Consider the following 27,710-nt stretch of genomic DNA (forward strand, 5'->3'; position numbering starts at 1 on the left):
GCTTCTGCCTGCCAGAGTGCTGGGATCACAGGTGTGAGCCACTGTGCCCGTCTCGGCAAACAGTTTCCTCTCTCAGAGTCTCAGTTTCCTCATCTGGCACAGGAACCTACCTTTGATTCCTTGGCTGTGTGACCTCAGAGAAGCCGCTAACCTCTCCGGGCACCATTGCCGTCATCTGTACACGTGGTGGGAGCAGAAGTCATTTGCGTGGAGGACTTGGTTCAGGCCCTGTTGCAGGAGCACCCCAAAGCTCGGCCCTGCTTGGGGTGTGCAGCATGCAGCTGCCTTCCTCGAGGCTTGCTCCTAATCTGTATCTCCTGTCCCGCAGAGATGCTGCAGGTCAGGTGTGAACCGACAGAGGGGTGCGACCGTGCGCGCCTACGCCTGCTCCTGTGTGTGTGTGTGTCTCCGAGAAACCAGGTTCTCACAGGCACCTGTGAGTAGCCAGTTTCCTGCCTCTGGACACGGAGCCACAACCGAGGAAACGCCCCCTTAGGCCACTCCTTCCACCAGATGGGCCAGGGCTGGAACTCAGATTGTCAGGGTTGGCGGCAAGCGCCTTTAGCCGCTGAACCCTCTCACCCCACGCAAAGACCATTGGAGGAACTGATGACAACGGTCTCCGGAAGCAGGTTCTCCGAATCTGGTTCTGTGCAGAGGAACCGGAGGCCAGAGGTGTTGCTCTCTACCTAGGGGGTTCACACAGCCAGCTGCTGGGATCTCGGCCGGCCCCTGTCTGCTTCATGATGCCATTGTGCGTGTCCGGAGACCAAAGACGACGGCGTGAAATTTAGCTGCCCTCTTCAGTCCTGGAACCTGTCCCCCGTGGAGCGACGCACGGCGTGCAGGATGAAGACGCTGGAGCCCACCAGGCTGCGAGCCCGGGGATGGGGTCACAGGAGGGGACCACAGAGGGCGTCCTGGAGCCGGTACCTGGGCTCTGCAGGATACGCGCTCCGCGGACCCGCTGCGCCCTCTGGCGGCGGCATCGCACACTGCAGGGACCTTCCGTGACTGTAGAACCGGATTCATCAGCCTGCATCGTGCCGCCTTGCAGCCTGAGGACCAGAAAAGAGACACAAGGCACCCACCGTAGAAAATGTAGACCCAGGAGCCAACACTAAGGGATTCTTGGATGCTCAGCATGGGGGCATGGGCCTGTATTCCCAGGTGTTCAAGAAGCTGAGGCAGGAGGATTGCAAATTTGAGCTCACCCTGACCATTAAAGACTTTATCACCCAGCCCCGATAAAACAAAGATAACTAGGGCACAGTGGCTGTAGTCCCTGCACTCAGGAAGCCAAGGCAGAAGGATCGCCATGAGTGTGGGGCCAGGCTGGGGTACATAATGAGAACCCGTCTCAAAAAAAGAGGGAGGCGGATCTCTGAGAGCTCCAGGCCAGCCTGGTCTACAAAGCGAGTCCAGGACAGCCAAGGCTACACAGAGAAGCCCTGTCTCGAAAAACCAAAACGAGGGGAAGGGGGAGTATTAATATATGTACATATATTTAAAAGTATTTGAAATGTACATATTTTTCTTAATAAACATTTATATGTAATAATACACAATAACGTTATATATATTTATGTACTTAAAGCTGGATGGCGGCATGGTAGATGGCCTCGCCTATATTCCCAGGGCTCTGGGTCCCGGCCGCAGCAGCGAGAAGCAGTCCCTGCAGCCTTAGAAAAAACCCTTGTGTGTGTGTGTGTGTGTGTATGTGTGTGTGTGTGCGCGTGTGCGCACGTGTGTGGGCGCACAGGTTCCCTGAACATGGAGGGCAGGCTCCTCCTGCACAACTCCGGAACAGTTTCTCGGGAGGCACTTTTATCCTTGCTTCCCGTGGCTCCTGGAGATGAAACTCGGGTAGTGGAGCATGGCAGCCGACGCCCTCACCGTCCTGCCCGCCAGAAAGAGTGGTGCCAAGTTCCGAGGCTGTAATTATCACACCACGTGCGTCTTTGGAGACTGCATCTTTTTCAGGTGTCCAGGAGCTTTGCTATGTCCGTGAGCTGAGTGCTGAGTGCTGAGTGCAGGCCATGCCTGTGGGGGCCCTGGAGAGTGATGGGCCCTTGGAAATGGAGTTACAGATGAGCTTGAGCTGACAGGTGGGTGCTGGGAATCGAACCCGGCTCCTCTTCAAGAGCGGGTAAGACATCTTTTCCGCCCTTCAAAAGAGATTTAAGTTACGTTTTTAAGTATTTGTCTTGTATGCGTGACTGCGCACAGACGAAAGTCGGAGGACAGCATGCGGGGTCGGTCTCCGTCCACGCTGTGCTCCCTGACAGGCCCCAGAGAAAGTTTTCAAAAGTTCCGGGACTGCGGGTTTCTCCGGGCGCGGCGAGGGCGTGGCCTGCGCACCTGCGGGGGCGTGGCCGCGCCCCGCCCCGCCTCCAGGAGCCTCCGGGACCGGCGTCGGCGCAGCGGGAGCAGCTGGGGTCTGCGCGCCACCGGGCAGTTCGGACAGGCGGCGTCCAGGTGGGCGCGGCGGGGCGGCGGCGGCGGTGGGGTCCCCGAGGGGTCGGCGGGGATGGAGAGGGGTGCGCGGGCCTGGCGTCCCAGACCGGCCGCGCAGGGCCCGCCTCCGGCCGGCTAGGAAAACAGCTGCGGGCGGGGCGGGGCCTTGTGACGCGCAGTCGGGTGCGGGGTCTCTGCGGGCGCGGGGAGGGGCAGGCCAAGCCTGGGGGTCGCCGGCTGCAGCCTGCGAGTGCAAAACGCGCATGGTAAGGGTCCCCCCCGCCGGGGTGTGCAAAAGAGAGGTGTCAGGCAGGGCACACTGTGGAAACTGAGGCAAGAGGCGCGGAGTTGGAGGCCATCCTGGGCTGCGCAGTGAGACCCTTTCTCCAGGGAGAGAGACAGAAGGAAGGCGGATTGTGGGTAAAAGTGTCAGAGGGAGAAAGGAAAAGAAAAGGAAAGAGGGACGACGAGGTGGGAGGAGAGAACGGAGTCCCTCCGGTTGCAAGTTCTCTGACCCTCCGTGGGTCCCTGCACACACAGTAACTATATAAAGGAAGATAAACAAATAGAGACCAGGCATCATGATGCTCACCTGTGATCCCAGCACTCGGGAGGCAGAGGCAGGCACACCTGTGAGTTCAAGGAGAGCCTGGTCTACAGAGTGAGTTCCAGGACAGCCAAGGCTACACAGACAAAAACCTGTCTCGAAAAACAAAAAAGGCAACGGTCAGGCTGTGGGTACAAGTGTAGAAGGGAGATGAACTACAGTATCGCTCTGTGATGGCATAGACTGAATACGGACGACCTTGTCAGAGTGTCCTGTGTGTGTGTGTTTCATGTGGACTGTCACGGTACTTAACACGTGTGCCCGGGAGATGCTGGCTCTGTGGTCAGCGCTGTCCCTGTGGCTGGGTCACACGCGTGGCCAGGCAATGGAATCTCTAATCAGGTGGGGTCTGGGTGCTGTGTGGGGGTGGAGTGTGTGGATTTGTGTTGGTGATACGTGACTGCCACGGACTGTTGGCTCTCTGGTTGTGTGTGTGACTGTGTCTGCAAGCTGGGGTTTGCCGAGGTGGTGTGAGTGTGTGCACGCTGCATGCCTGCTGTGCACTGGCAAAGCCCCCCTGTGTGTGGGGAAGGGGGCACCTCTGCGAGGTGGGGTGGGCATTCGAGGGGGCCCCGTGAATGCCGGGGACAGCTTGATGGCAGGTGGCTGTGGTTGAGCTGTGGTCTGATTGGGCCTGAGGTTGTGCCAAGGGGCAGGAGGGGATGGCGCTCCCCTCCCACGCTGGGCCAGGGTGGCTGCTGTCAGGATGGTTCTCCCTGAACTCCTGCGGTGAAAAGACTAACCAGATATGTGGCTTGTGAGGTGGAGCCTTCCCGGGTTCCTCACACACTCCTAGGATCTTACTTGTGTGTCTCTGTGTATGGTAGGGTTTTGTGTGTGTGTGTGTGTGTGTGTGTGTGAGAGAGAGAGAGAGAGAGAGAGAGAGAGAACTCTATAATGGAGGATTATTTCTTAAGCCGGGCTGTGTGGCACACGCTTTTAATCCCAGCACTCAGAAAGCAGAGACAGGTGGATCCCTGAGTTTGAGACCAGCCTGGTCTATAGAGTGAGTTCCAGGACAGCCACGGCCACACAGAGAAACCCTGTCTCAAACAAACAGGCCCTAGAAGGGTGCTGTCTGCTAACCAGCACTTGAGGTGCCGCAAGAAAGTTTAGCCAAGGATGGCTTTGAACCCTGATCTTCTGCCTCTCGAGAGCTCAGATCTTAGGTTTGCATTACGCACCTATCCCTCAACTTTTTGTTTTGTTTTCTTTTGGTGCTAGGGATGGACTCCAGAGCCTTGGCCGTGCTTGGTTAGCTGTGTTTCCAGCATCTGTCTTTTTTTCCTCTTAAGATTTTGTTTTTGTTTTTCTGAGACAGGATTTTTCTTTGTTACCCTGCCTGTCCTGGAAATTGCTCTGTAGACCAGGCTGGCCTGGAACTCGCAGTGGTTGGCCCGCTGAGTGCTGGGATCACAGGTGTGTGCTCCCACCACCCAGGAAAGACTTATTTTTATTTTATGTACATGAGCGTTTGTCTGCATGCAGCATGCGTGTATGCGCAGTGTGTGTGCCTTGCCCCTGGAGGCCAGAAGAGGGTGTCAGGTCCCTGGAACTTGAGTGGGGTTGGCAGCCACCATATGGGCACTGTGCGGGAGGAATGAGGGCTCTTACCTACTGAGTCCTCAGGTGTTCTCTTTTAAAGATTTATTTTTATTTGAGGCACCAGGTCTCATTATCGATGGTTGGGAGCCGCCATGTGGTTGCTGGGAATTTAACTCATGACCTCAGGAAGAGCAGACAGTGCTCTGAGCCCCCGCTCCAGCCCAGGTGTTCTCTTTTAAAACTGAGTTTGTAGCTCCTGGATCCATGATCCCCCTGTCTCAGCCTCCAGTGCCGGAAGTATGTGTGTGTGCTACCACACCTGGCTCTGAACTGTGTTCTGAAAAGAAGAGAATGTGGTGTGTTCTGTACCTCTATGATGACGGTGTGTATCATGCCGTGCTTTTTTTGTTTGTTTGTTTTGTTTTATTATGTTGTATCTCTGATGAGGTAATACATGTATGGTGTTTGTTCAGAGAGGGCTCAGGGGCGTGTCAAAGAAGGGAGTGCGTGTGTTGAGCTGTGTCTGGGATGGGAATCTGTCTGCCACCGGGTCTTTCAGAAGGACCTGAGCTGGGGCTTGGTTAATGGGAGTGCTTGCCCAGCATGTCCACACCCCTGTTCACCCAGCACCCCGTAAATGGAGTGTGGCGGTGCATGTGGTTTAAGGTCTTCCTCAGCTACATAGTAGGGTCCAGGCCAGTCTGGACATATGAGGCCCAATCCCAAGAAACGAATTAAAAACCTCTCTTAAAAGGCTAGCAGGTGGCACATGACCTCTCATCCCAGCATTCTGAAGGCAGAGACAGGTGGATTTCTGTGAGTTCTAAGCCAGCCTGGGCTACATAGTAAGACCCTGTTTAAAAAAATAATAAAAAAATGAGAGAGGGAGGGGGGGGTTAGTTTTATGTAAGTTTGCTGAGGTGTGTTTGAGTGGTTGGTATGTGTCTGTGAGGTTCACCCTCTGAGCCTCTGATTTGGTTACCCACATTTAAACATGCCACCACCCCTCACCAGTTCGCCGGCATCGCATGGCCACTGCTGGCCGCCCGGGTTGGGGCCCCTAGTTCTTCCCCCAAGGTTTTGCCAAGCTCAGGAGCTGACGTTCAGCCCTCTCAGAAGCCCTCACCCCATCCGGGCTCCAGCCCTTTGCTCTCCTCCTCTCTTTCCATCCCTCATCCCTCCCCTCTGCCCCGCCACCCCCAGTGGCCGGACTGGTTCCTCACAAAAACACCCTCAGAATGAGCTCACCGGGAGCCTGCCGCCTCCACACGCTCCGCCCCCTAGCCTGGTGGAGGTGGCGCCTGGGTCCCAGGGCGCTTAGCCGGCTGGCAGCTCCAAGCCGGGGTGTCTGGGGACCTGGGCGGGGGGACCGGGCCAGGTGAGAGTGCAGTGGGGTGGAGGGGCCGAGGGAAGCAGCTGTCAGGCCTCCTGGCCGATTGGCACAGTTCAGCGTTGTCCTCGGGGTAGACTGGGAGGAAGGCTGCCCGGGATGGGAAGGGCTCGGGCGGAGAGCTGGCCGGGATGGGTGGACAGAGAGATGCTGGAGTGAAGAGAGGAGTCTGCCTGGCCCGGCGGCTGACTCCCTCAACCTCACTGCCCCAGGAGCAGCCATGTCTGTGCAGGTGGTGGCCCTTGGAAGCACAGGGCTGGGCCCAGAGCGCCTGAACCCCGAGGAGCTGGTGCGGCAGACGCGGCAGGTAGTACAGGGGCTGGAGGCCCTCCGGGCTGAGCACCATAGTCTGGCCGGCCGCTTGGAGGACGCCCTGGCTGGACCGGGGCCTGTGGCTGGTGTGGAGCTGCTGGAAGAGAAGCAACAGGTGGTGAACCACTCACTGGAGGCCATCGAGCTGGGGCTGGGCGAGGCCCAGGTGTGTGGGGCTGGTGGGGAGCCTGAGCCTGGGAGGGAGGAGGACCAGGGATGAGGGGTGTGTGTGTGTGTGTGGGGTCAGGTGGTGGGGGAGGCCCAGGGATGGGGGGACATGGTACAGGGAGGAAGTATAAGAGGCCAGAAGGAGCCAGGCCTGGAAGGGGGAACTGCAGGCCAGAGATTGCATCCCTAAGGAAGCATTAGGGATGAGATTTCTGCATGTGCCAGATGTGATTCTCCTGTGGGACCTAGGGTCCTGGAGGGAGTTGGGGTTGTTATTATGAATGACATCCAGGGTTTCACTCATGGTAGGCAGAGACTACCATTGAGCCACACCCCAGCCCCTCACTGGGGGATTCTAGGCAGGGTCCCTACCACTGAGCCACACCCCAGCCCCTCACTGGGGGATTCTAGGCAGGGTCCCTACCACTGAGCCACACCCCAGCCCCTCACTGGGAGATTCTAGGCAGGGGCTCTACCACTGAGCCACACTCCAGCCCCTCACTGGGGGATTCTAGGCAAGGGCTCTATTGCTGAGTCACGCCCCAGCCCTTCACAGGGTTGGGGGGATATTCTAGGCAGGTGCTGGGTTACATAGATGAAATAGGAATGAACCCTATGCCTGATTTAGGTGAAATTTAGTTGCTGGAAAAGTCTTAACTTTATCAGAGCCACACGGTAGGGTATCCTCAGGCTGTGGGGTTACCTGTGTAGAATGAGTGTGTGTGAGTGTGCCTGGGCTGGGGCTGTTTGTGGGCGCACCCAGTCCTACTCAGTGGCAATGCCTGACAGGTGCTGCTGGCCCTGTCTGCACACGTGGGTGTGTTAGAGGCTGAGAAGCAGAGGCTGCGGGCACAGGCACGGAGGCTAGCCCAGGAGAACACGTGGCTCCGAGAGGAGCTGGAGGAGACGCAGAGGCGCCTGCGGGCCAGTGAGGAGGCTGTGGCCCAGCTGGAGGAGGAGAAGAGCCACCTCCAGTTCCTAGGGCAGCTTCGGCAGTATGACCCACCTGAGGAGAGCCAGGTAGCAGGGGCAGGGTGAAGAGGGCGCACACAGCCCTCCACAGAGCCCTGGATGCCCTCGGCCTTAGTACCCCACAGTCCTTCAGGCACGTGAGATCCCCACATCCAAAGGCCCCTCAAGCTCTTAGGTCTTCCACAAAACCTCTAAGGCTCCTCCTGACCCACACCTTGGTCAAACTCAGAGCTGAGCTGAACTTTGTGAGTTCCAGGCCAGCCTGGTGTACATGGCGAGCTCCTGCCCCAGACAACGGAAAGCTCCCCCGGCAGGCCTGACGTAGCTTCAGGGCCTTGGCCTCCAACACTCGCCATTCTCAGAATTACTCTTTCCTGTTCCCCACAGAGGCCCGAGTCCCCCCCTCGCCGAGACAGCCTGGCCTCTCTGTTCCCCAGTGAAGAGGAGGAAAGGAAAGGTGCGTGTGTGGGAGCCCCAGGCACCACATTAGAGCGTAACCCCCAGGGCTAGAGCCTGGGGTAGGAGCCTTGCCCTGAGGGACCCCGAAGCCTCTGAGCCTCGGCGCATGGGAGAGGACAGGGTCCGGAAGATGCAGCAGGTGGCCCTGGTTAGCAGGGATGTAGGAAGCCACAAGTTCTGGCACCTGACACTCCTGACATCCCGGTGCCTCGCGTTGGCACCAGGCCAAAGTGCAAAAGGTGGCTGTGGGCACGGGCTGACGCCCACAGCATGTGAGTCCGCAACACTTCTGCCAGGTCCCGAGGCAGCTGGGGCCGCAGCAGCGCAGCAGGGCGGCTATGAAATCCCGGCTCGCCTTCGGACCCTGCACAACCTGGTGATCCAGTACGCCGGCCAGGGCCGCTACGAGGTGGCGGTCCCCCTGTGCCGCCAGGCCTTGGAGGACCTGGAGCGGAGCTCGGGCCACTGCCACCCTGATGTGGCCACCATGCTCAACATCCTGGCCCTCGTGTATAGGTGAGGGTGACTGGGCGGGGACCCCGTCTGTGGTAGTGGTGGCAAGGGAAAGCACCTGGTGGGAACAGAATGACAGGGTCAAGAAAATGGAAAGAACCTAGAAAGGCAGCGAGGGCGAGAGTCCATCGTTTGGGCGCCGGGGTGGGTAAGGAACATAGACCTGATGCTTGACAGAGTTGGCAGTGTGGGGACCCAGAGCTAGCGGCCTGGGAGGTGTGGGCCGACAAGGGGACCCCTTAAGGCTGCTGCTGCTTCCTGGCTCAGTCCAGCCCATGACCCCAGCCTTCCATCCCTGTCCTGCAGGGACCAGAACAAGTACAAAGAGGCCACAGACCTTCTTGAGGACGCCCTGCAGATCCGGGAGCAGACTCTAGGTCCCGAACACCCCGCGGTGAGCAGTTCGGGAAGGGATGGTGGGATAGGGGTGGACTGGGCTGGGCTGCAGGGCCCTCCTCCTCTGCCAACTGACCCCCTGCAGGTGGCTGCCACCCTCAACAACCTGGCTGTGCTCTATGGAAAACGTGGGCGTTACCGGGAGGCAGAGCCCCTATGCCAGCGTGCCCTGGAGATCCGGGAGAAGGTGCTGTACCTCAGGCCATAATACCTGGTGCACCTTGGAATTTGGTGGCAAGTTCCCCTTATTTGAGCCTGGAGCACCGTGCCCCACCACCTTGATGAGCTTATATTCCCGCCCTGACTACCTCATACCTCTAAGCTGACTGTTGGACTCAGCACCCCATGACCTCTGGCCTCACTAATCCCCATACCCAGTGTAGCTTCCACTCTGGGCCTACATTCCCAGCCTGTGAACTTGGCACAACAGTGGCATCGCAAGGGCCACCTTGTGTGACAGATGGCTTATGTGCACCCCAGGTCCTGGGTGCTGACCACCCTGATGTGGCTAAGCAGCTCAACAACCTGGCCTTGTTGTGCCAGAACCAGGGCAAGTTTCAGGATGTGGAGCGGCACTACGCCCGGGCCCTGAGCATCTACGAGGCCCTGGGAGGACCACATGACCCCAATGTGGCCAAGACCAAGAACAATCTGGTGAGGCATGGGCAGAGCTTGTCCTGGGGAACTGTGGGTAGGGAAGAGACCACAGGCTCCTGCAGGTTCTTCAGTACAAAAAAACAGAAGCAAACCCCAGCTCACAGAATCCTGTGCCAAGCTTTATTGTGGTCGTGGTGGGCGCCCGCTAACCCTTCACCCACTGAGGTGGGAGACAGAGGCACAGAGGTGGGGCTCAGTGGCAAGCGGTCTGGCCTTCAGGCCAGTGCTCTGCACTGTAGTAAGCCGAGGCAGGATGCTGGGGAAGGCAGGCAGGTCTGAGAAGTTCCCAGGTCTCAACAAGAGGTCCACACCCTGCCCCGGCCCTCCCTGCAGGCCTCAGCCTACCTGAAGCAGAACAAGTACCAGCAGGCAGAGGAGCTGTACAAGGAGATCCTCAGCCAGGAGGCCCTGCCTGCCCCACTTGGTGAGCCGACCCCCTACTCCCTCCTGCCCACCCTCCTGTGTGGTGTCCATCAGGCCCACCTTCATGGCCCTTCTCTCCCACAGGAGCGCCCCCTGCAGGCACAGCCGGCGAAGCACAGCAACAAGTAAGCAGGCTCTGCCTTCAGGTCCTTGTTGGGCCTGGTCTATGTGGCCCCCACATGTCACTGTGCCTCCCTCCTAGGTCCTACGTAGGAGCAGCTCCTTCTCCAAGCTCCGAGAGTCTATCCGGCGCGGAAGTGAGAAGCTGGTCTCCCGCCTCCGAGGCCAGGGCATGGCAGGGGCTGCAGGGTGAGTGCTGGGCGAGGTCAGTAGTCTGTCGTGTACCTTCTGTGGCATCTCTCTCTGTGACGCTGGTCAGCCAGGGTGCTGTAGTCCTTCCCTGACTCACTCCTGTCTCCTTGGCCTCCTCTGAAGGATGAAGAGAGCCATGTCCCTTAATATGCTGAACGTGGATGGCCCCAGGGCGGCCAGTACGCAGGTGAGGGGGCCGGTGACAGGCTCAGCGAGACAGGAAAGGTGGGGCTTTCTCCTGAGGACTCAAGAGCCAGTTAGTGGGTCGGGGCATGAGATGGCCCCAGGGTCAACTGGAAAAGAACTCCAACCACTCCTGTGCCTGTCCCCAGCTCTCAACTCGGCACCTGAGTGACGCCCCTCGGACCCTCAGCGCCAGCACGCAGGACCTGAGCCCGCGCTAAGTGGACCAGCTGGAGCGGCCAGCTTCTCAGGGAAGGGTGGTGGGTGGTCCCCCGCGCTGCACCTGCGCATCGGGGTCCTGCTAGCCTCCCTGCAATTAAAGGCTGTACACTGGCGCTGGGTGTTTGCCTGTGGGCCCTGGGACCTTCCAGGGAGCCACAGGCACCACGCCGCAGTCCTGCCTTCAGAGCTGCTGTGCGATCTGCTCAATCCGCCGTAGCGTCTCCTCTGACTGCAGCTGCTCCAGACTGAGCAGTGACAGGCCCAGCTGATCCTCCTACAGGGGACAGAGGTGAAGGACAGGTGTCAGCCACACACTCCACATGACGTAGAGTGCAGACATGGAGAAAAAGGGCACTGGGCTCTCATCTGCCCCTGGGCTGTCCACTCCCTTACTTCTGGATCTGGGGACCCTGAGGCGACTAGGAAGACTGCACCTGGGAGGAGGGAGAAAGGGCACGCAGCCAAGGCTCACCCGGTGGAAGGGCTGTGCCATCTGCCGCAGGAAGTACTTGGCCACCTGCACGCCCTCATCCACGGTCAGGTTGAGGTTGGAGTCCGTCAGGTGCTCCTGGATCCATCGAGGCAGCTTCCCACGCTTGTCGGCCCGAGCAAACCGCTGTGAGGAGCAGGGAGGGGAGGATGTCAAACCCCAGGTTGGAGCCCACCACCCTGGACTCTGTGGAGAAGTGGGGCCCGCTCAGCTGGGGTGCCCAGAGGCCCTGAGCCCACCTTGTCAGCAAAGACCATGAGGCCATAGTCTGTCTTGCCCCTGATGGCGCGCCCCACACACTGGGCTGCGTGGCGCATGGCATCGAAGGTGAGGAAGTCATTCTCTCGGATCTGGAACTGGTCCCTCAGGTACTCCAGGCGGGCCTGGGGGATGAGGAGGCTAAGATGGAGATCCTGCCCTTCCCCCAGGATCCTCCCTCCCGACACCACAGCTCTCCCCGCTCACCTTGAGAATTCGGCTCTGGGTGTAGACATAGGGGACGCCAAACATGATCACGGCCCGCCCATAGTGGTGCACTGGGGACAGGACAGCACGATTTCAGTGCACCCTGGGCTGGCTGCTGCGGAGCTGTGTGCTTAGAGTTGCCCCAGGGGAGGGAAAGGGGACAGATCCCTGTGTGTGGCCAGTGGTCCCCAAGGGAGCAGTGACGGCAGGGAGAGCAGGCCACTGGGCTAAGAGCCAGGTCTACTCACCAAAGTCAATCCCTTCTGACACTTTGCCCCGAGCCACTGAGAGCAGAATGGCCCCTCGGCCGTTCTCGCAGGCCTAGGGAGGTGGAGGCAGTCACTCCTCAGCCCTCTCCCACTCACCTGCTGGCGGTTGGCATTTCCCCACCTGTCCCAGGCACCTACCTCTTGGTACTTCTCCAGGGCCACACTGGTCTCAGCCCCATCCTGGGTCTCAATGAAGAGCAGCTTATTCCTCTGGATGTTCTCAAGGATGCCCTGGGGATAGCAGGGAGGTCAGGGCACAGGCCACACAGGGCCAAACACTATTTCAGTGCCTCCCATAGAGATCCTTCTCTGGGCCCCCAGCTATCCAGCCTCATCATGTGGGGCCCACCGTGGCCAGTGACTGTTGGAGGGCCTGACCATAATTCCAGCAGGACCAACCGGCTTGCCCTGAGATCAGGTCTGTCACTGCAGTGGTGATCGAGGACTCGCCAAGTCAGGCAGCCCACCAGGACAGACCCAGGCTCCAGAGGCTTCAACTGGGGTTCCCTGTGCCGGCCAGTGCACTACTGAAAATGCTAGGTAGGGAACTGATTTGGAAAACATAAACTCTGATACTATGTCTCGGAGTTCAGATGGGTCTCGGGCTCTGTGGCCTTGACACACTCACTCGGGCCAACAAATCTCTTTTTCCCTAGTACCGGGGGATCAACTGCTCTACTACTTAACTAACACTGCGGCCCTCACCGGGGAGTGCAGACCGGGTACCTTGCCTAGTCTGTACTCTGCAGTGCCTTTCCAACTTCGGCCGGAGAGCTGGGCTTGGTGCAGACACAGGACAGAACGCCAACAGCCCTGCACCCCCATGTGGCACCAGAACCCCATGGCCTCATCCAAACATGTATGAGAGCTCCTGGAGCCAGAGTTCTGGTCCAGCCGGACTTTTCAGAGCCTGAAGCTCAGCACTGGATGCCCTAGCTCCAAGCCTGCATGCTGGGGATGTAGTCTGCAGGAACCCCAAGAGCAGCACAGCCCATGAGCCACAAAGGTGGGGTGTCCCCACTGGTGGGGATGGGCCCTGTGACGTGTCACAGTGGAAATGGAGTGACGCAGGACTGAGTGGGCAGTGGTGGCCAGGCATACCTGTTCATACCAGGAGGCCACGGTGCTTTCCATGTATTGGTAGCTGGTAAAGAAGGCCACAATGCCGTCGGGGACCACAGCAGACATCTCTAGCAGGAGGTTGCCATAGTTTCGGATTACAGCTAGGGAGAGTGGGGAGGTTAGAGAAAGAATCCTCTCCTGGCTCCCAGTGAGGCCACCTACCTGTATCCCCAGTTCATCTTCCCATATTACAGGGCTGTTTCCCGCCCCAAGCTTCATCAAGGACACGTAACACGTGACAGCACGAGACATGAAAGTGGCTGTGTGTTCCAATGTCCTAAGTGGCCCTGAGGGCAGTGACGTGCCTGGTGCTTCAGATCCCCAAGTGAAGAGGCAGTGGGCCCACAGAGGGTGGGAAGGAGGCCTGTGCTAGCCACAGAGGCTGGGGACTTGCTGTGGCAGCAGGCCCTAGGCCACCCGAGACCCATCTCAACCAAGCCCACAGCTGACTCACCAATATCTTCTCTTGTCTCAAATTTGGAGCTGATGGCCACCTGGTCATTACCACGGCCAATGATCTGGAAGAGCCAGGGTGAAGACAATGTGGCACAACACCTGACTGACAGTCGTGCCCTTTCTTGAGAAGACGTCTCGTAGCCTCGGCTGGCCTCGAGACCAGGTGCCTCCCTGAGGCTATTCGTCCCCACCTCTTGAAGTTCTGTGTAGCCAAGGTGATCCTGGGTACCCTGCCCCATTTGCTGAGTTCTGAGGTTACAGTCGGCATGGAACCAGGGCCCACTGCATGCTAGGCAAGTCCTGTACCACGTAAGGCCTGAGCTCAGGAAAGCCTTATGGAGAGTGATTAGATGGCCCAAGCCCACGATCGGCACTGCTTGGGCAAATGCCTACATCACACAGCAACCAGCCCCGGGGAAGGGCCCTCTGTGCTTCTCAGCAGGCCCCCACTCCAGGCTTAGGTTCCAGACCCAGGTCAGCCCACAGCACACACTCCACTAGCAGCCCTCCGGGGCCACTGTACCAGTGGGTGGTCAGAGACAGTGTCCCAGAAAAGACACAGTTCTGAAAACAGTGGAACCCTGCTCCAGAGGCAGGAGGCCCACCCTCTGGCACGGCCCTCTACAGTTTATGCTCCACAAGCATGCAATCGGGTCACACACACCCCATGAGGTTTAAGGGGTTTCTGATCTTGTGCCAGGCAGCATTCCCTGCCACCCTTGGCTGTATGCTGCCCACAGACCGTGGAGGCTGGGGACAAGCTGAGGAAGCTGCAGGGCTCTGAACTGCAAAGCAGAGGCTAAGGGGGTAGTTCTGCCCCAGGCTTCAGAAAATGAGCCTCATACCCGAGTCCCAGCTGGACGACACATGGCAGAGCCACCCCGACCAAGAGGGTGACCAAACTCCACCTGCCCAGGCCTGCGTCTCACCAGCGTCCGCTCTGCACACGTCTATGCACTATGGCCCGGGTCACTGGGAAGCGGCCCTCCCATACAGGCACCACCCAGCAAGCTGGCGCCTCGGCCGAGCAGCCGGCTGACTGGGTGGAAGCCAAGAGGCTGGTGTCCTGGTGTCCCCCATCTTACTCCCTCACCATTGGGCAGAGGCAGACTCGGGCCAACGTCATGGTGAAGGTTGCCATTGTGACGGGGTGGAAGTCCAGGATCTTGGGGTAGATGTCCAGTGGGGACAGCGTCTGCAGCAGGGGCAGAAAGGGAGACCTCAGTAGGACAGGCCAGGGACCAGGACCTCCATGAAGGAATAGCACAGAGGCCTCACCCCAGAGGTGATGATGACGGACTGGAAGCGTTCAAACACAGGCTTGATGGCCAAGGAGGCGTCCATACAGCTGTGGGAAAGCACACTGGTCACACAGGCTGGGGCGGGGCGCAGCCTGTCCCATCCACACGCTACAGCTTACCTGAAGTGCAGGATGGGGTTGGTGATGGTGGGGGTCCTGTCGTCAAAGGGCTCGATGATAATGGTGAAGCCTGGTGGAGGGGGAGGCTGCTGAGTCTCATGATGGTCATTACCACGCTCACCTGTTGCCTCACCCAGACACGCCCCATCTCATCGCAGAACCAGGCAGCAGAATGCCAACCAGCCCCAGCCTGCCCACCTCTGCATGGCTGGGCTGTGCAAACGCTCTCGTGCAGGAGCAGAGGAGCCGTGGCTTTGCCTCGGGGTCCTGCAGGTAGGCCAGGCCTGGCCTGCCTCAGGCAACTCTGCCACCTGCTCCCCACAGCAGCAGGGAGAGACTGTAGAACCCCAAGCTGGCTAGTCTCCACTCCTTCCACGACACAGAGCGGGCCTGCACCGTCCCTTGCTCCTAGCTGCTGTGTGAGTCATCCCTCAGGGCCCACTTGGTTGTCTGAGTCTCTGCCCCAGGGGCACACTAGGAGGCTCCTTGCAGCCCGCCACACTTTCTGGTGTCACCTTCTGGAATTATCTTTGCTCCTAATTCTCCTCCAGGCTGTGACTCCTGGGAAGATGAAGCTGTTTTCATATCCTGTTGCTTCCACAGTGCTGGGCCTGGCCCATTTGTTGACTGAATAAATGAATACATTCAGAGATTCTGTTTCACTTGGCAAGAAATGATCAGGTCCAATGTGTTCAGTGCTTGCCAAGGACACAGCAGTGACCAACACAGCTTGAGTGCCACCTAGAAAGGCTCCACTGTACCGGGGCAGACAGCTCTCCAGAGAGCGATGCTCAGATGCAGCTGGTATAGAGGAGGGGGCAGGCCTGCACAGGGTGGGTAGGCGGGACTTTCTGAGAGCTAAAGGTGCCAGGCAAGTGACAGGAGGCCCAGGGAAGGAGGTTTAAATGACTGTGATGTCCTGGAGGCGGGAGGAGGGGGGAATGAGAACAACAAAGGCCAGGAGAAAGGGCTCGGTGAGCGCTAAAAGCAGAAGGAAGCGGACAGCTGCCAACAGCCCTGGGGTGGGGCTGCTAGGAGACCCCACTTCCGAGGCCGACCCAGCCACAGGGTGCCAGCTGACCTGGTTTCCTGGCTACAGTAGTAATCCCCAGGGATAAGCCTGAAAACTCTATAAAGCTGCAGGGCGTGGGGGTTGTCACAACACAAGGATGGAGACACAACAGATGGACCTAAGCAATAGCCTTCACAATGCCCTCCTGCAGGGCAGGCATCTGCGCACCAGCTTATACCCCCATCCCTCGCTTCTACACCCCCACAGCTCTCCTGAAGCGCCCTTTCCTGTCCCCTCTCCCTGCCAGACGAACCTCGAAAGCAACAGTCTCACCAAGTACATCCCATGCCCAGACCTGCCATGGCTCCCCACTCTCCTCAGTTACACACAAGGACTCCTCACTGCGCTGAAGGGGAGGGGACCCCGTAGCATTCCTGTGGTCAGTGTTACCCCTGCACACGCACTCTCTCCCCTCTGGAACCAGGAGCTCAGAACACATGACTCAACTCGAGGCTTCAGCACTCAGGGGCTTTGTTCATCTCCCCAAGGCCTTCAAAACAGCTTGAATCCCCAAGCCTTGCTAGTACTCCACCTGACGCTGCTGGGCCCCCAAATCATGCCCGGCAGAGGCAAGAGAGGCAAGCTCACCCTTGGCATAAGTGCTGACGAGAGTGGCGAAGTTAGCAAGGAGCGTGAGTGGGGAGAAGTCAGTCAGGTCAGCGATCTCCAGGGTGTGTAGCAGGGATCGGAGGCGCTCAGCACAGAACCTGAGAAGCGATGGGCTCAGGAGTGGGAAGCAACAGGCCCTGGGCCTTGTTTCCCGGGGGAACCTGGGCATTGTTGGAGACCAGCCTTCCCCCGAGCTGTGTGAGACACCCAGAGCGACCATTCCAGGCTGGAGCGCACACAGTGCACAGGCTCACTGCTCACATGCAAAATCTTGTCAAACAACACTCATGGCCACCAGCTTCTACCAAACAGCCCCACAGCCAGCGTCACAGACCCCAGGCTCACAAACACTGTCACATGCAACCCCACCCTCCCAACACACACACACACACACACACACACACACACACACACACACACACACGGCTGCAGAAGTACCAGGTAGGCCTGCAACACTCAGCATCAAGGGCAAACCCCCCCACAGCCCCATGGGCTCCTTCTACAGCCAGCCCTGACCTGACCTGACCCCCTTACCGACCCCCAGCCCCCGCTTCAGGCCACACCTGAGGGGCTTGCGCTGGATGCACACACGCTGGGCCAGGCCGCTCAGGAAGGCAGGGGGACTCTCCTGCACCACGTGCTGCACGCGCAGCCGCCACTTGACGTACTCCAGCAAGCGCCGCAGGAAGCCCAGGAAGTGCTCAGCAGTTCGGATGGAGCCTGGCACTGCCTCTACAGGGAGACGGAGTCAGCAGGTCAGCGGGTCAGCGGGTCCAGGGGGAGGGCAGAGGTGGGGAAGGGAGGGGCACGCTCACCCTTCAGCACCTCGTCCGGCAGCACGGGGTTGGCCAGGTGGGCGTCCGTCTCCCGGGCCACACTGGCCTCCCGCAGCCCCTCCACCAGGCGCCGGTACTCCTCACGCAGCCGCTGCTCGTCTGTCTCCTTGATCCTGATGGGGACACGGGAGGGGCTGGAGTGGGGCAGGTGTCAGGGCACACACTAAGACACTGGAAGCACAAGGGGCAGAGAGGATACCTGAGCACTGCCTTCTGCAGGGTGTCTAGGTTGCCCTGACAACGGTCCAGCGTCCTGCGGGTGAGGTTGACACTCATGGAATCAATGCAGACATTGTCTGGGGGGGGGAGGGAAAGAGCGGGCTTAGCCAGGCCCAGGTGGGGAGGGCAGGGGCAGCTGCTGTCTCCGCACCCTGGCACCTTCCTCACCGATGTTGTGGGCTTCATCGAAGACCACAACAGCCTTGCGGGCCAGCTCTTTGGACACCAGGTCCGCGATCTTGGGGTCCAGGAGGTAGTGGTAGCTGTAAACCACCACGTTGGCATGCAGGATCTGGGCACATGGAGGAAAGGTTGCCACACCGCGCCTTCCCAGGTCCACAGAGGTGACACAGGCAGAGCAGATGGATGGAAAGCCAAGACAGGACTACCCCCACTCAAGGCACAAATAGAGGTGACAGGATGGAGACAGACAGCCCAGGGACCAACCAGGTCAACAAAGATACAACAGAGCACGGATGCAAGCAGACAGATGGGCCGACAGAAGGACGGGCATGATGGCTCACGCCTACAACCCTAAAAGCTGGGAACCTGAGGCAGGGCTATTCCAACTTTGAGGCCAGCCTGCGCTACAGGTGAGATTCTAACGCATAAGGAAACAAAACAGCTCTTCACCGAATATCGAGCCAGGAAGTAGGGGCACCAGCCCTGCCGCTGCCCCAGGGCCTTCAGGTCATCCAAGTTGTAGATGCCCATCGGGAGGGGCACCTGGCGTCCATGGGCGTCAAATTCCTGGGGCAAGGCCAGAGGGTAGCCGAGTTAGGGAGAGCAGCAGCGGCACAGCCCTGGTCCCCCTCCCTGGCCTGGGCCCTCCCCTGTACCTCATAGAAGCGGCAGTGAGGCAGGCTGGCATCCTGATGGTACTGTGCCCGCACGTAGGACGCTGTGAGGCTGTGACACTTCCCGTCCACATCCTTCCCAAAGCGCAGTGGTGTCACCTGGGGGGGGTCAGGGGGCAGCTTAAAACAGAGGTGGTGCACACCTGGGTCTCCTAACACCAGGAGTAGTATGTCCACTGGGGTTCTGGGGGCACGGGGAACTTTCCCTGTTTCTCCATTTGTTAGAAGGACTTCCTGCATGGGTGTCAGCTTCGGAGCATTCCTAAGATCCCACTACAGCTAGAGCTGGGCATGGCGGCACATGCCTGCAGGCTCAGGCCAGCCTGGGCAACCTACCAAGGCCCTATCTCACAGTAACGTGTGAAAAGAAGCTAGGGGCATATCTCAAATGTAGGTAGAGTGCTTGCTAGCACACCCAAGCCCCGGCGGCAATCCATATCACAGTGTAAGGGTGTCTGCCACCACGCCTGACAATCTGAGTTCAAGCCCCAGGATCCACAGTGAAAGGAGAGGACAGATTACCACACACTGTCCTCTGACCTCCACATGTGTGCCCTGGAATGCATGTCCCCACAACATACACATACACACAAACAACATGTACATTTTTTAAAAATAAAAAAGCCTGGGGGCTGAGAGATGGCTCACAGGTTAAGAGCACTGACTGCTCTTCCAGAGGACCTGGGTTCAATTCCCAGCAACCATGAGGTGGCTCACAACTGAAACTCCTATTTCAGGGGATCCAACACGCACACAGACATACTTGCAGTCAAAACACTAATGCACATAAATTCAAAAAAGAATTATAAAACCAAAAGCCTAAATTTCTCTCTAAAACAAACAAACAAAACCCCCAAACACAAAACAAAAATCCACTGAGTAGGCCTTCTCTGAAAGCACTTGGCTCAGTGGTGTTTTGGGGCCCAGATGTGTGTGGGTTTTGGAATACCTGCATACCCACAAAGGAAACTGTCAGATGGGACCCGAGGCTGCCATGAATTAACTTATATTGCATGTGTACCAAAATAACCAATACTTTTGAGCTACCGCTTTGACCTGTCCTATAAGGTCAAATGCGAAATTCTGAGGCACCGTGTTGGCGTGCCAGCAGTTTCTGATCTCAGCACAGGTCTTCTAAAGACTAAAAAGGGAGTTCCATTCGTGGTCACCTGACACTGACAAAGGGTTTACTCTGGGGCTTGTACTGGGTAGCCTGAAGATGAGAGTCTCACCTCTGGATGAATACACAGGTTCTTTCTCGAGCTCAGAGCCAGTCCTAAGAATGGCAGCTTCTCGCCCTCCTGTTGCTCGTAGAAACTGAGCAGCTTTCGAAGCTCTTCTATGACCTGCTTGGACGAGGGAGCATTCGGTAGGGACCTCAGGACAAGCCCCTGCCTGCCAGGCTAGTGAGGGCAGCAACTGGGGGCCACCGAGGCCCAGGGGAGGGGACAGAGCAAGGGGTGTGTCCGCAATGCCCACCTTCTCTATCTCTGGCACGGTCCGTGAGCAGTAGATAAGTTTGGTCACTTCCAGTGGATAAGCCTGTGGATGACAAGTGACCTCAGCCCTATCCAGCCCCTCCCCCTCTCATTCCAGTAACCCAAGAGCCCACTCACCCGCTGGTAGGCCACAATCAAGGCCAGTAGGGACACTGTCTTCCCGGTGCCTGAGGGCATCTCCAGGACTCCATGACCCTGAAAGTTGGGCACAGAAGAGACATGACAAGGCTTTGAGAACTTTATCAACATAAACTCTGGGGACCCTCACTAGGAACAGCAAGACAACACACACAGCAGGGGAACCATCATCAGGGCCCCAGGAATGACAATCTTTGTTTCTCCTTTTTGGTGGAGTTTTTTATTTTTCATTCTCAATTTCCACCCGCCAAAGGATCTTGCTAGGGAGCCTAGCAAACCTAGTTCTTGCTATGCACTTCTGGCTGGCTTTGAACTTTTGGCAATCCTCCTGCCTCCTCCACCTCCTGAGCACTGGGATTATAGGCTGCCTGTTTCTGTGTCCCTCTTACTGACCAGTAGATGGCAGGAACTTTGACCTCGCTGGGCCACAGCAACCTTGCTTCTAGGTGGCCCTGTAGGCCTTGCTCAGAGCAGGAGTGTGAGGACTAACGGGATCGTGGCCAGTAAAGGCGCCCACGGTCAAGCTGACCACCTGAGCTCAATCCCCGTGACACACATGGAAGGAAAAAACAAAACTGCCTCTCAGAAGTTGCTCTCTGCCTTCCACATGCACATCACAGCACATATACACATACTCTAATTTTAAAAAACCACTTAAAAGTAAGTTTGTGTTCAGAGCTTTCGAGATAGCGTAGCAGGTAAACATGACTGGCCCCAGGATCCCCAGAACCTACATAAAAGTGAAAGGAAGCCAGCCGGTGGTGTGGCACACCTGCAGTCCCAGCACTCAGAAGGCAGAGGCAGGCAGGTGTCTGTGAGTTCAAGGCCAGCCTGTCTACAGAGGGAATTCCAGGACAACCAGGCTACATAGAGAACCCGTCTCAAAAAAACAAAACAAAAGTGAAAGGAAAGAACCAACTCCACAAAGTTGTCCTCTGACCCCTATATACTGAACCCTTCCAGAATGTTGGCTTAATTATTAGTGCCCATACATATACACAAACACACACAATTACACTGAGTTGCAAACAGTCACCTTTCATGTGTGAAATGGCACAGTTCTCACAACAACCTAGGAAGGCACTCACTAGCTCCATCTTTAAAAAAGTTAATTTATATGTGTATATACGTATGCTAGGGTATGCAGATGCCTGCAGAAGCCGGAAGAGAAAGCAGGATCCCATGGAGCTGAAGCTGCAGATGGCTGTGGGAATTGAGCGAGGGTTCTCTGGAAGAGCAGCAAGCCCTCTTAACCACTGAGCCACCTCTGCAGTGTTTTGTTTTGTTTTTTTTTAAAGATTTATTTATTATGTATACAATATTCTGTCTACACATACAACTTCACACCAGAAGAGGGCACCAGATCTCATTATAGATGGTTGTGAGCCCCCATGTGGTTGCTGGGAGTTGAACTCAGGACCTCTGGAAGAGCAGACAACGCTCTTAACCTCTGAGCCATCTCTCCAGCCCATCTCTGCAGTGTTTTTTAAAGCAGCTCACGTACCCCAGGATGACCACCACCAACTCCAACTCCTCCTCCAAGACAGGAACCCAAGGCAGGAGGATTGCTAAGATCAGTGTCCGCCGGCCTGGACCGCAGAGTCTGCAGTGAGGCCCTGTCTCCTAACAGTACAAAGTGGACTGGGACGTAGCTGGAGGTATGTTTACTTGTCCAGCATGCTGGTTGGCTGCAGACCAAGTCACAGAGCTCTTCCTGTTCCTGCAGTGCCGTAATTAAATGCACGCCCCACCGTGCCTGGCCCCGATACACTACTGTCCCCGAGGATGAATTTGAATTTTTGATCCTCCGGCCTCCACTTCCTGAGTGTTAGGATTACTGGAGTGAAGAGGCCTGTTTTTACACGGTGCTGGAAACACAAGGCCTGGCTCAAGCACCAACCACACTGCACCTCCAGTGCCCCTTCCTAAAAAAGCAAAGCTTCCCTTCCCAGGGGTGGAAACTGGCATTTGGTTAAATGGTGTGCCTGCCAGTGCACAGCTGGAAACCCACAGACCCAGGCTTTAAATCCAGCCCCTAAGACTGGGCTTTAGACACTCGGCCTTGTAGCGGTTATCAAATCCTGTGGTTACTATTATAAGGTGTGTGTGTTCATGATGTGTGGTTGTGGGTACACATGTCAAGGTCATAGGACGACTGTGTGGAGGTGGTTTTCCCCCACCTTTACATCTTTACATGGGTCCCGGGAGCAACCTCCACACTTGCACAGCAAGTCCTTCACCTTCTGAGCCATCTTGCCAGCATATATATAGCCCTGGCTAGCTTGGAACTTAACTAGACTGGCTGCAAACTCCCGTTGATCCTCCTGTCGCAGCCTCCCCAGGGCTGGCGTTACAGGCATGCATCATCTCATGCCGGGTTAGTCCACTGTTGGGATTCGAGCACGCTAGGCAAGCATTCTACCAACTGAAGCACAGCCCTCTCTTCCCATATTATTTAAATCTTTTCAAAACCAGAGTCTCCCTATATAGCTAGCCTGGACTCACTGTGAAATCCAGGGTGGCCTTCAAAGTCGAGCAATCCTTCCTTAGTCTCCCCGCTACTGGAATCCCTGTCACATTCAGTTTATGTGGTGCCGGAATGGAACCCAGAGCTTCATTCACGCTGGCCAGGCAAGCACGCTACCAACTGAGCTACACTCCCAGTCCTATTATTACTTTGTTGTTGCTGAGACAAGGTCTCACGGTCTAGCCCAGGCTGGTTTCCAAACTCGCAGCGACGCTCCTGCCTGGGTACTGGGACTTGCAAGGCTCAGGCCTCGACCAGGTCGTCAGGCAGCGGGAGCCAACAGAGCGCAGAGAGCGGCCGTCCGCGGCCTCAAAACCCACCTTGGCGTCCAGCGTGCGCTTGAGCTCCAGCATGTAGGAGAACTGCTCCGGGTAGATATAGTCGTACGGGAAGTAGACCAGCAGCCCGTCCACATTGAGCCTGGCGGCGGCGAAGCGTCGGTGCCCCGTGCTCTCAGGCCGCCCCGGCCTCCGCGCCGCCCGCCCGCCCCCAAGGCGGCTCCCCGCCGCGGACCCCGAAGCCACCCGGGCGGGACTCCGCAGCCTCCCTGGGCCGCTTCCAGGCCCCGGCGACGCCCACCGACCGCCCCATCGCCCACCGCAGCACAGACCGCAGTCCACTATCCCCCCCCCCCCCTCACTTCATGGCGGCTGGCCGTGGCGTCCACTCTCCCGCCTCCTGAATATTCAACGAGGGGGCGTGCCCCGAGAGCTACACCTCCCTCGAGACGCCATTGGCTGGATCCCCCCGCCACTCCTCCAATCAGAAAACTGGCGCGTGCGCATAGAGGCCAGAGGGCGGGCTCTGGGGAGAGGCGGTGCCCGAGGCATCGCTAAGGATCGCCGAGGACTGCAAACAGAATGTGGGAGAGAGCCGAGAGAATCGATGGAGTTCTTTGACAAACGGTTCTGTTCCGGTTGTCCAAGTGGTGACTAGGGTTTAAGAGAAAATAACAGAGAAAGTGGAGGCCTTTCGGAGCCCTTCACTTATAATAGCGTAGCTGTACCAGACAAACATGTACTTATAAAAGACCGGTGTCTAGACTTAAGAAACCTATAAAACAGGGCTGGAGAGACGGCTCAGCTGTTAAGAGCACTGGCTGCTCTTCAGGAGGACCTGGGTTCAATCTCCAGCACCCACATGGCAGCTCACACCTGTCTGTAATTTCTGTTCCAGAAGATCCAACACCCTCATACAGATAAATGTGCAGTCAAAACACCAATGTACATAAAAATTAATAAATTTAAAAAAACTATAAAACAGCTCCTCCCGTTTATTGAGCCCCTACTCTAGAAATTCATTAATTAAGGAGCTGGAGGGACCGCTTGGCGGTTAAGAACACTTTCTGATCTTGGAGAGGACTGAGGTTCGGTTCCCAGCGCCTGCATCAGGCAGCTTACAATTGCCTTTAAGGCTAGCTCCGGGGGATCCCGTACCTCTGGCTTCCCAGGAGACCTTCACCCAAATGCACACATACACTTTTTTAAAGCCATAAAAATAAATCTTTAAAGGATCAATTAATTAATTAAAATCCAGATGTGGGACTCCCGTCTGTAATCTAAGGATTTAGGAGACTGAGGCAGGAGGTTTGCAAACTGGAGGCCATGCTGGGCTATTGAGTGAAACCCTGTCTCAAGAAGACATCTATGAAGGGTGTGGTGGTGCACTCCTGTAACGCCAGCACTCTGGAGGTAGAGGCAGTACCCTTGGTACTTAGCGAGCTCAAGGCTGGTCTAGGCTATATGAAACCTTGTCTCAAAAGCAAACAAACAAATAAATGAGATGAAAAAGCCAACCAACCACCAATAATAAATATGTATATTTTAAAAAAAGCACTTTACCAGTGCTCCTCTTTTGGGGCAGGGGTTGAAATAAGGTTTCTCTTGTAGTCCTGGCTGTCCTGGCTCAAACTCACAGAGATTAGCCTGTCTCTGCCTCCCGAGTGCTGGATTACAGGGGTGAGCCACCAGGCCTGGCTCCTCAGTGCCCCTTTTAATCATGTTTTCTTTTTTCTTCTTTGTTTTTGTTTTGTTTCAAGGCAGGGTTTCTCTGTGTAGCCCTGTAGCCCTGGCTGTCCTGAAACTCTGCAGGTCAGGCTGGCCTCCAACTCAGAGTGTCACCTGCCTCTTTCTGACACAGGCTGGGATTAAAGACACGCACCGTACACCCACATTTTCTTCCTTTATTGTTTGGGTATATGGTGAGGGTGAGCATGTCAAGGTGTGTGGAGCAGAGAGGGAACCTGCAGTCCTTTCCTTCCACCACCTGTCAAAAGGCAAGAGCCACCCACCTTCACCCTATCCCACTGATTATGGAAACAGTCCCACTGCATAACCCAAATGGGCCTGGAGCTCGCTCTGTAGCTAGGGCTGGTCTCAGTCTTGTGACTCACCACCTTAGGCTCCCGAGGGGCTGGATGACATGCTGTTATTTCTTTTTTTTTTTTAAATTATTTTATTTATTTATTGGTTACATGGACATGATTGTGATTGTCAGAGAACCTGCAGGAATGGTTTCTTTCATTCCAGCATTCAGAGCCTGAGGATTGAACTCAGGCTGGCAGGCTAGTGAGCGCATTTACCTGCTGAGCCATCTTGGCAGCTCTCAGATTTCAGCTTCTAATGAGGATTTCTCTACTCTCCAAAATGTCGAATTGAACACATCTCCTTTTGCTCTCTCACACTGGTGCCAGTCTGTGAAGAACCTTGGTTTGAGAGTCTACACCATTTTGATCATGTATCAAACCAGGACAGAGTAGAGCCCTGATACCAACTGGTCAGTGAGAGGCAGGACCTCACCTTGCCAATGTCCAGCAACTTAGTCATACATGCCTCTTGCCATCTAAACTTTTTCTTTTTTCATTTGTTTGCTTTTTTTGAGATGGGGTTGTAGCTTTGGCTGTCCTGGACTCACTTTGTAGCCCAGCCTGGCCTTGAACTCAGAAACCCACCTGCCTTTGCCAAAGTGCTGGGATTACAGGCATGTGCCACCTCGCCCCGATCGCTCTCTAAAATTAAACCTCATGTCAGGACCTTGAATATGGACATGGGGGAGGTGACACCAGACCTTATTTATTTCCCTTTTAAAATTTTTTATTCACAGCTGGGCAATGGTGGCACCCATCTTTGATCCCAGCACTCTGAGAAGCAGAGGCAGGAGGATCATTCTGAGTTTGAGGCTAGCCTGGTCTAGCCAGGACAGCCAAGGCTACACAGTGAAACCCTGTCTCAAAAAAAAATTATTCATTGGACCTTTTTGGTTTGCTCCACTTCCTAATGTGGTCACGTGACTAAAACGCTTCCTTTGACTTTTGGTAAATAAATAAATGGTAATTGGTCATGGTGGCACACATCTGTCACCTCAAGCTCCTGCAGGGTCTGAGGCACAGAATTATAGGTTTAAATCTAGCCTAAACTGCACAATAAAACGCTGTTTCAAAATCTTTAAGAAGGTTGGGTGTGACATTCATCTTTAGTTCCAGCACTTGAGAGGAAAAAGGAGGCTAGAGGCCAGCCTGGTCTATGTAGCAAGATCCAAGCTAGGCTACCTAGTGACATCCTGTTTCAAAAAATTAACAATATAATAAACATACAGGCCCTCTCTGAGAGCAGTCCTGTCTAGGTTGTCACACTGACGAGCACTAACTAGCATAGACAGCATTCATGTAGTCTGAACAGAATCAAAATGATGTTCATTTCTGTGCAAACTACCTTTATTTAGAAAGGAAACAGCTTCCCGTGTCATTATAAACATCAAGCCACATGGTCTGAAGGCACTTGGATTGGGAGAGGGGCAGACTGCTTGCTGAGGAACCATGAGCCTCACCCAGGCCCAAGGCTGCTGGAAGGAATGGGGGCTGCTGGGAGAGAGAGGGAAAGGACTCAGAGAAATGAAGGGGTGGGTCACCCTCCCAGGCTCAGCCGGGAAAGGGAAGTGGCTTGCTGGCAGTCAGAGGCACTTTGGACCAGATCTGATTTGGCAAGTGTGTGTGCTGGGGTGGTTGGGTGGGTCTCCTGTTTCCAAAGGTCCCCAGCCCACCTAACTCCAACGCTTAAGGCAGCATCCTAATCTTCAGTCTGGGGCTGCCCTCCCTTGAGCCCCCGGAGAAGCAGAGAACTTCTGGTGGAGGCTGAACCCCCTGGAGATGAGGGTGCAGGTAAACTCCGCAGTAGATGGATGGGGTAGGGCTGGTGGAAGGCAGGCTGGCTTGCACTTTTCTCCGTAGCACTTTTCCTCCTTCATTCCTGCTAGATTTTGCTCCTCTGTGTCTTTACTCTAGGGAAGAGCTAAGAGAAGACGACAACCATCAGACACCAGGAGCTCCGCCCCACTTATGCCCCCCCAAGACTGCGGGGCGGGGGGGGGGGTGGGGCCTGCCATCTAACCACCAGCCACACCCCTGAACAATCAAAACATCCCACTAAGCACAAGCACGAGCCAAACAAGGAAGATGTGGCGGAACCTGTTCGAGGCTGTTACCATCACTTTCCTATGTGAAAGGGGTCCCTCAGCTCACACCCCTGCACACCCAATAATGGATTCTTCTAGACTCCTTCACCGCTGTCATAATCAACTGTGTGTGTGTGTGCGAATGTGACAAAGAAGGAGAGAGAGACAGAGAGAGAAACCCATTTGTAGCTCAGGTTAACCTAACACTTACTAATGGAGCCCAGGCTGGCAAGCCCTGCCTCCGCCTCCAAAGTGCTCACACCACAGATCAGCCTGGCCCACTGGATCCCCTCTGGGCTCACCCCGAAATAGTTGCGTGGCACGTAGCCCTCCTGGCCGTGCAGGACAGCCCACCACCAGTCGGTCTCCTCCGGCCCGTCCCTCCGGAGCACGGTGACCGAGTCTCCCTCCCGGAAGGAGAGCTCATCCCCGAACTCGGCGCTGTAGTCCCAGAGCGCATACACAACTCCGCTGTGCATCAGCCCCATGCTCTGCTCAACATCTGAAAACACATAAGGAGCATGGCAGTCAGGCTGGGAACACAGCCACACGGAGGACAGGGGCAGGCAGTCAGGCCGGGAACACAGCCACACGGAGGACAGGGCCAGGTTGTCAGGCTGGGGCTGGGAACAGCCACATGGAGGACAGGGCCAGGCTGTCAGGCCG

The 27,710-nt window shown here is 56.4% G+C and overlaps 3 protein-coding genes across 6 annotated transcripts in view; 1 reads left to right on the top strand and 2 right to left on the bottom strand.

Annotated features, from left to right (window-relative positions):
• The first annotated feature begins 2,388 nt into the window (after window positions 1–2,388).
• Window positions 2,389–10,729, top strand: Klc3 (kinesin light chain 3). Of its 2 annotated transcripts, none has more exons than XM_055615473.1 (13): window positions 2,389–2,478; window positions 6,212–6,477; window positions 7,269–7,499; window positions 7,839–7,908; window positions 8,207–8,426; window positions 8,730–8,817; window positions 8,905–9,006; window positions 9,300–9,473; window positions 9,810–9,900; window positions 9,984–10,024; window positions 10,102–10,208; window positions 10,335–10,398; window positions 10,544–10,729. In XM_055615473.1, exons 2-13 carry the CDS (start codon window positions 6,220–6,222, stop codon window positions 10,613–10,615), a joined length of 1,518 nt encoding a protein of 505 aa, XP_055471448.1. In that variant the 5' UTR covers window positions 2,389–2,478; window positions 6,212–6,219; the 3' UTR covers window positions 10,616–10,729. The 2 variants fall into 2 exon arrangements, with proteins under 2 accessions (XP_055471448.1, XP_055471449.1); XM_055615474.1 differs by lacking the exon at window positions 2,389–2,478 and adding an exon at window positions 5,914–5,987.
• Ercc2 (ERCC excision repair 2, TFIIH core complex helicase subunit) lies at window positions 9,575–23,289 on the bottom strand. Its single transcript, XM_055615472.1, has 23 exons — window positions 23,236–23,289; window positions 22,916–23,015; window positions 20,048–20,125; window positions 19,911–19,973; window positions 19,664–19,777; window positions 18,414–18,530; window positions 18,208–18,324; window positions 17,743–17,866; window positions 17,555–17,651; window positions 17,335–17,468; window positions 17,083–17,251; window positions 16,499–16,617; window positions 14,839–14,908; window positions 14,697–14,766; window positions 14,512–14,613; window positions 13,417–13,480; window positions 12,942–13,063; window positions 11,979–12,071; window positions 11,820–11,892; window positions 11,572–11,642; window positions 11,346–11,489; window positions 11,089–11,232; window positions 9,575–10,890 (listed from the first exon to the last, which is right to left on the bottom strand). The coding sequence occupies exons 1-23, from the start codon at window positions 23,238–23,240 to the stop codon at window positions 10,798–10,800; spliced, it is 2,283 nt and encodes a 760-aa protein (XP_055471447.1). The 5' UTR covers window positions 23,241–23,289; the 3' UTR covers window positions 9,575–10,797.
• A 3,000-nt stretch (window positions 23,290–26,289) lies between these two features.
• Window positions 26,290–27,710, bottom strand: part of Ppp1r13l (protein phosphatase 1 regulatory subunit 13 like) — a 17,170-nt gene continuing 15,749 nt past the window's right edge. For all 3 annotated transcript variants that reach the window (XM_055615462.1, XM_055615461.1, XM_055615463.1), the window contains 2 exons: window positions 27,347–27,546; window positions 26,290–26,881 (listed from right to left, as the gene is read on the bottom strand). In XM_055615462.1, coding sequence (XP_055471437.1) covers window positions 26,843–26,881; window positions 27,347–27,546 — 239 coding nt within the window. In that variant the 3' untranslated portion in view covers window positions 26,290–26,842. The remainder of the gene's footprint in view (window positions 26,882–27,346; window positions 27,547–27,710) is intronic.

The sequence above is a fragment of the Psammomys obesus genome, unplaced genomic scaffold (genome assembly GCF_907164565.1).
Source record: "Psammomys obesus unplaced genomic scaffold, mPsaObe1.curated_primary_1811, whole genome shotgun sequence".
In the NCBI taxonomy this organism is placed as follows: domain Eukaryota; kingdom Metazoa; phylum Chordata; class Mammalia; order Rodentia; family Muridae; genus Psammomys; species Psammomys obesus.

What these genes read in the sequence shown, in the direction of transcription:
- Klc3 (XM_055615473.1), top strand. Translation starts at nt 6,220, where the DNA reads ATGTCTGTGCAGGTGGTGGCCCTTGGAAGCACAGGGCTGGGCCCAGAG. An exon ending in TGGGGCTGGGCGAGGCCCAG is followed by an intron (nt 6,478 to 7,268) that starts GTGTGTGGGGCT and finishes AATGCCTGACAG; the next exon opens with GTGCTGCTGGCCCTGTCTGC. An exon ending in CCAGGGCGGCCAGTACGCAG is followed by an intron (nt 10,399 to 10,543) that starts GTGAGGGGGCCG and finishes GCCTGTCCCCAG; the next exon opens with CTCTCAACTCGGCACCTGAG.
- Ercc2 (XM_055615472.1), bottom strand. An exon ending in CCGTGCCAGAGATAGAGAAG is followed by an intron (nt 19,778 to 19,910) that starts GTGGGCATTGCG and finishes TCGTCCAAGCAG; the next exon opens with GTCATAGAAGAGCTTCGAAA. An exon ending in GAGTCTGCCTCTGCCCAATG is followed by an intron (nt 13,481 to 14,511) that starts GTGAGGGAGTAA and finishes TGGCTCTTCCAG; the next exon opens with ATCATTGGCCGTGGTAATGA.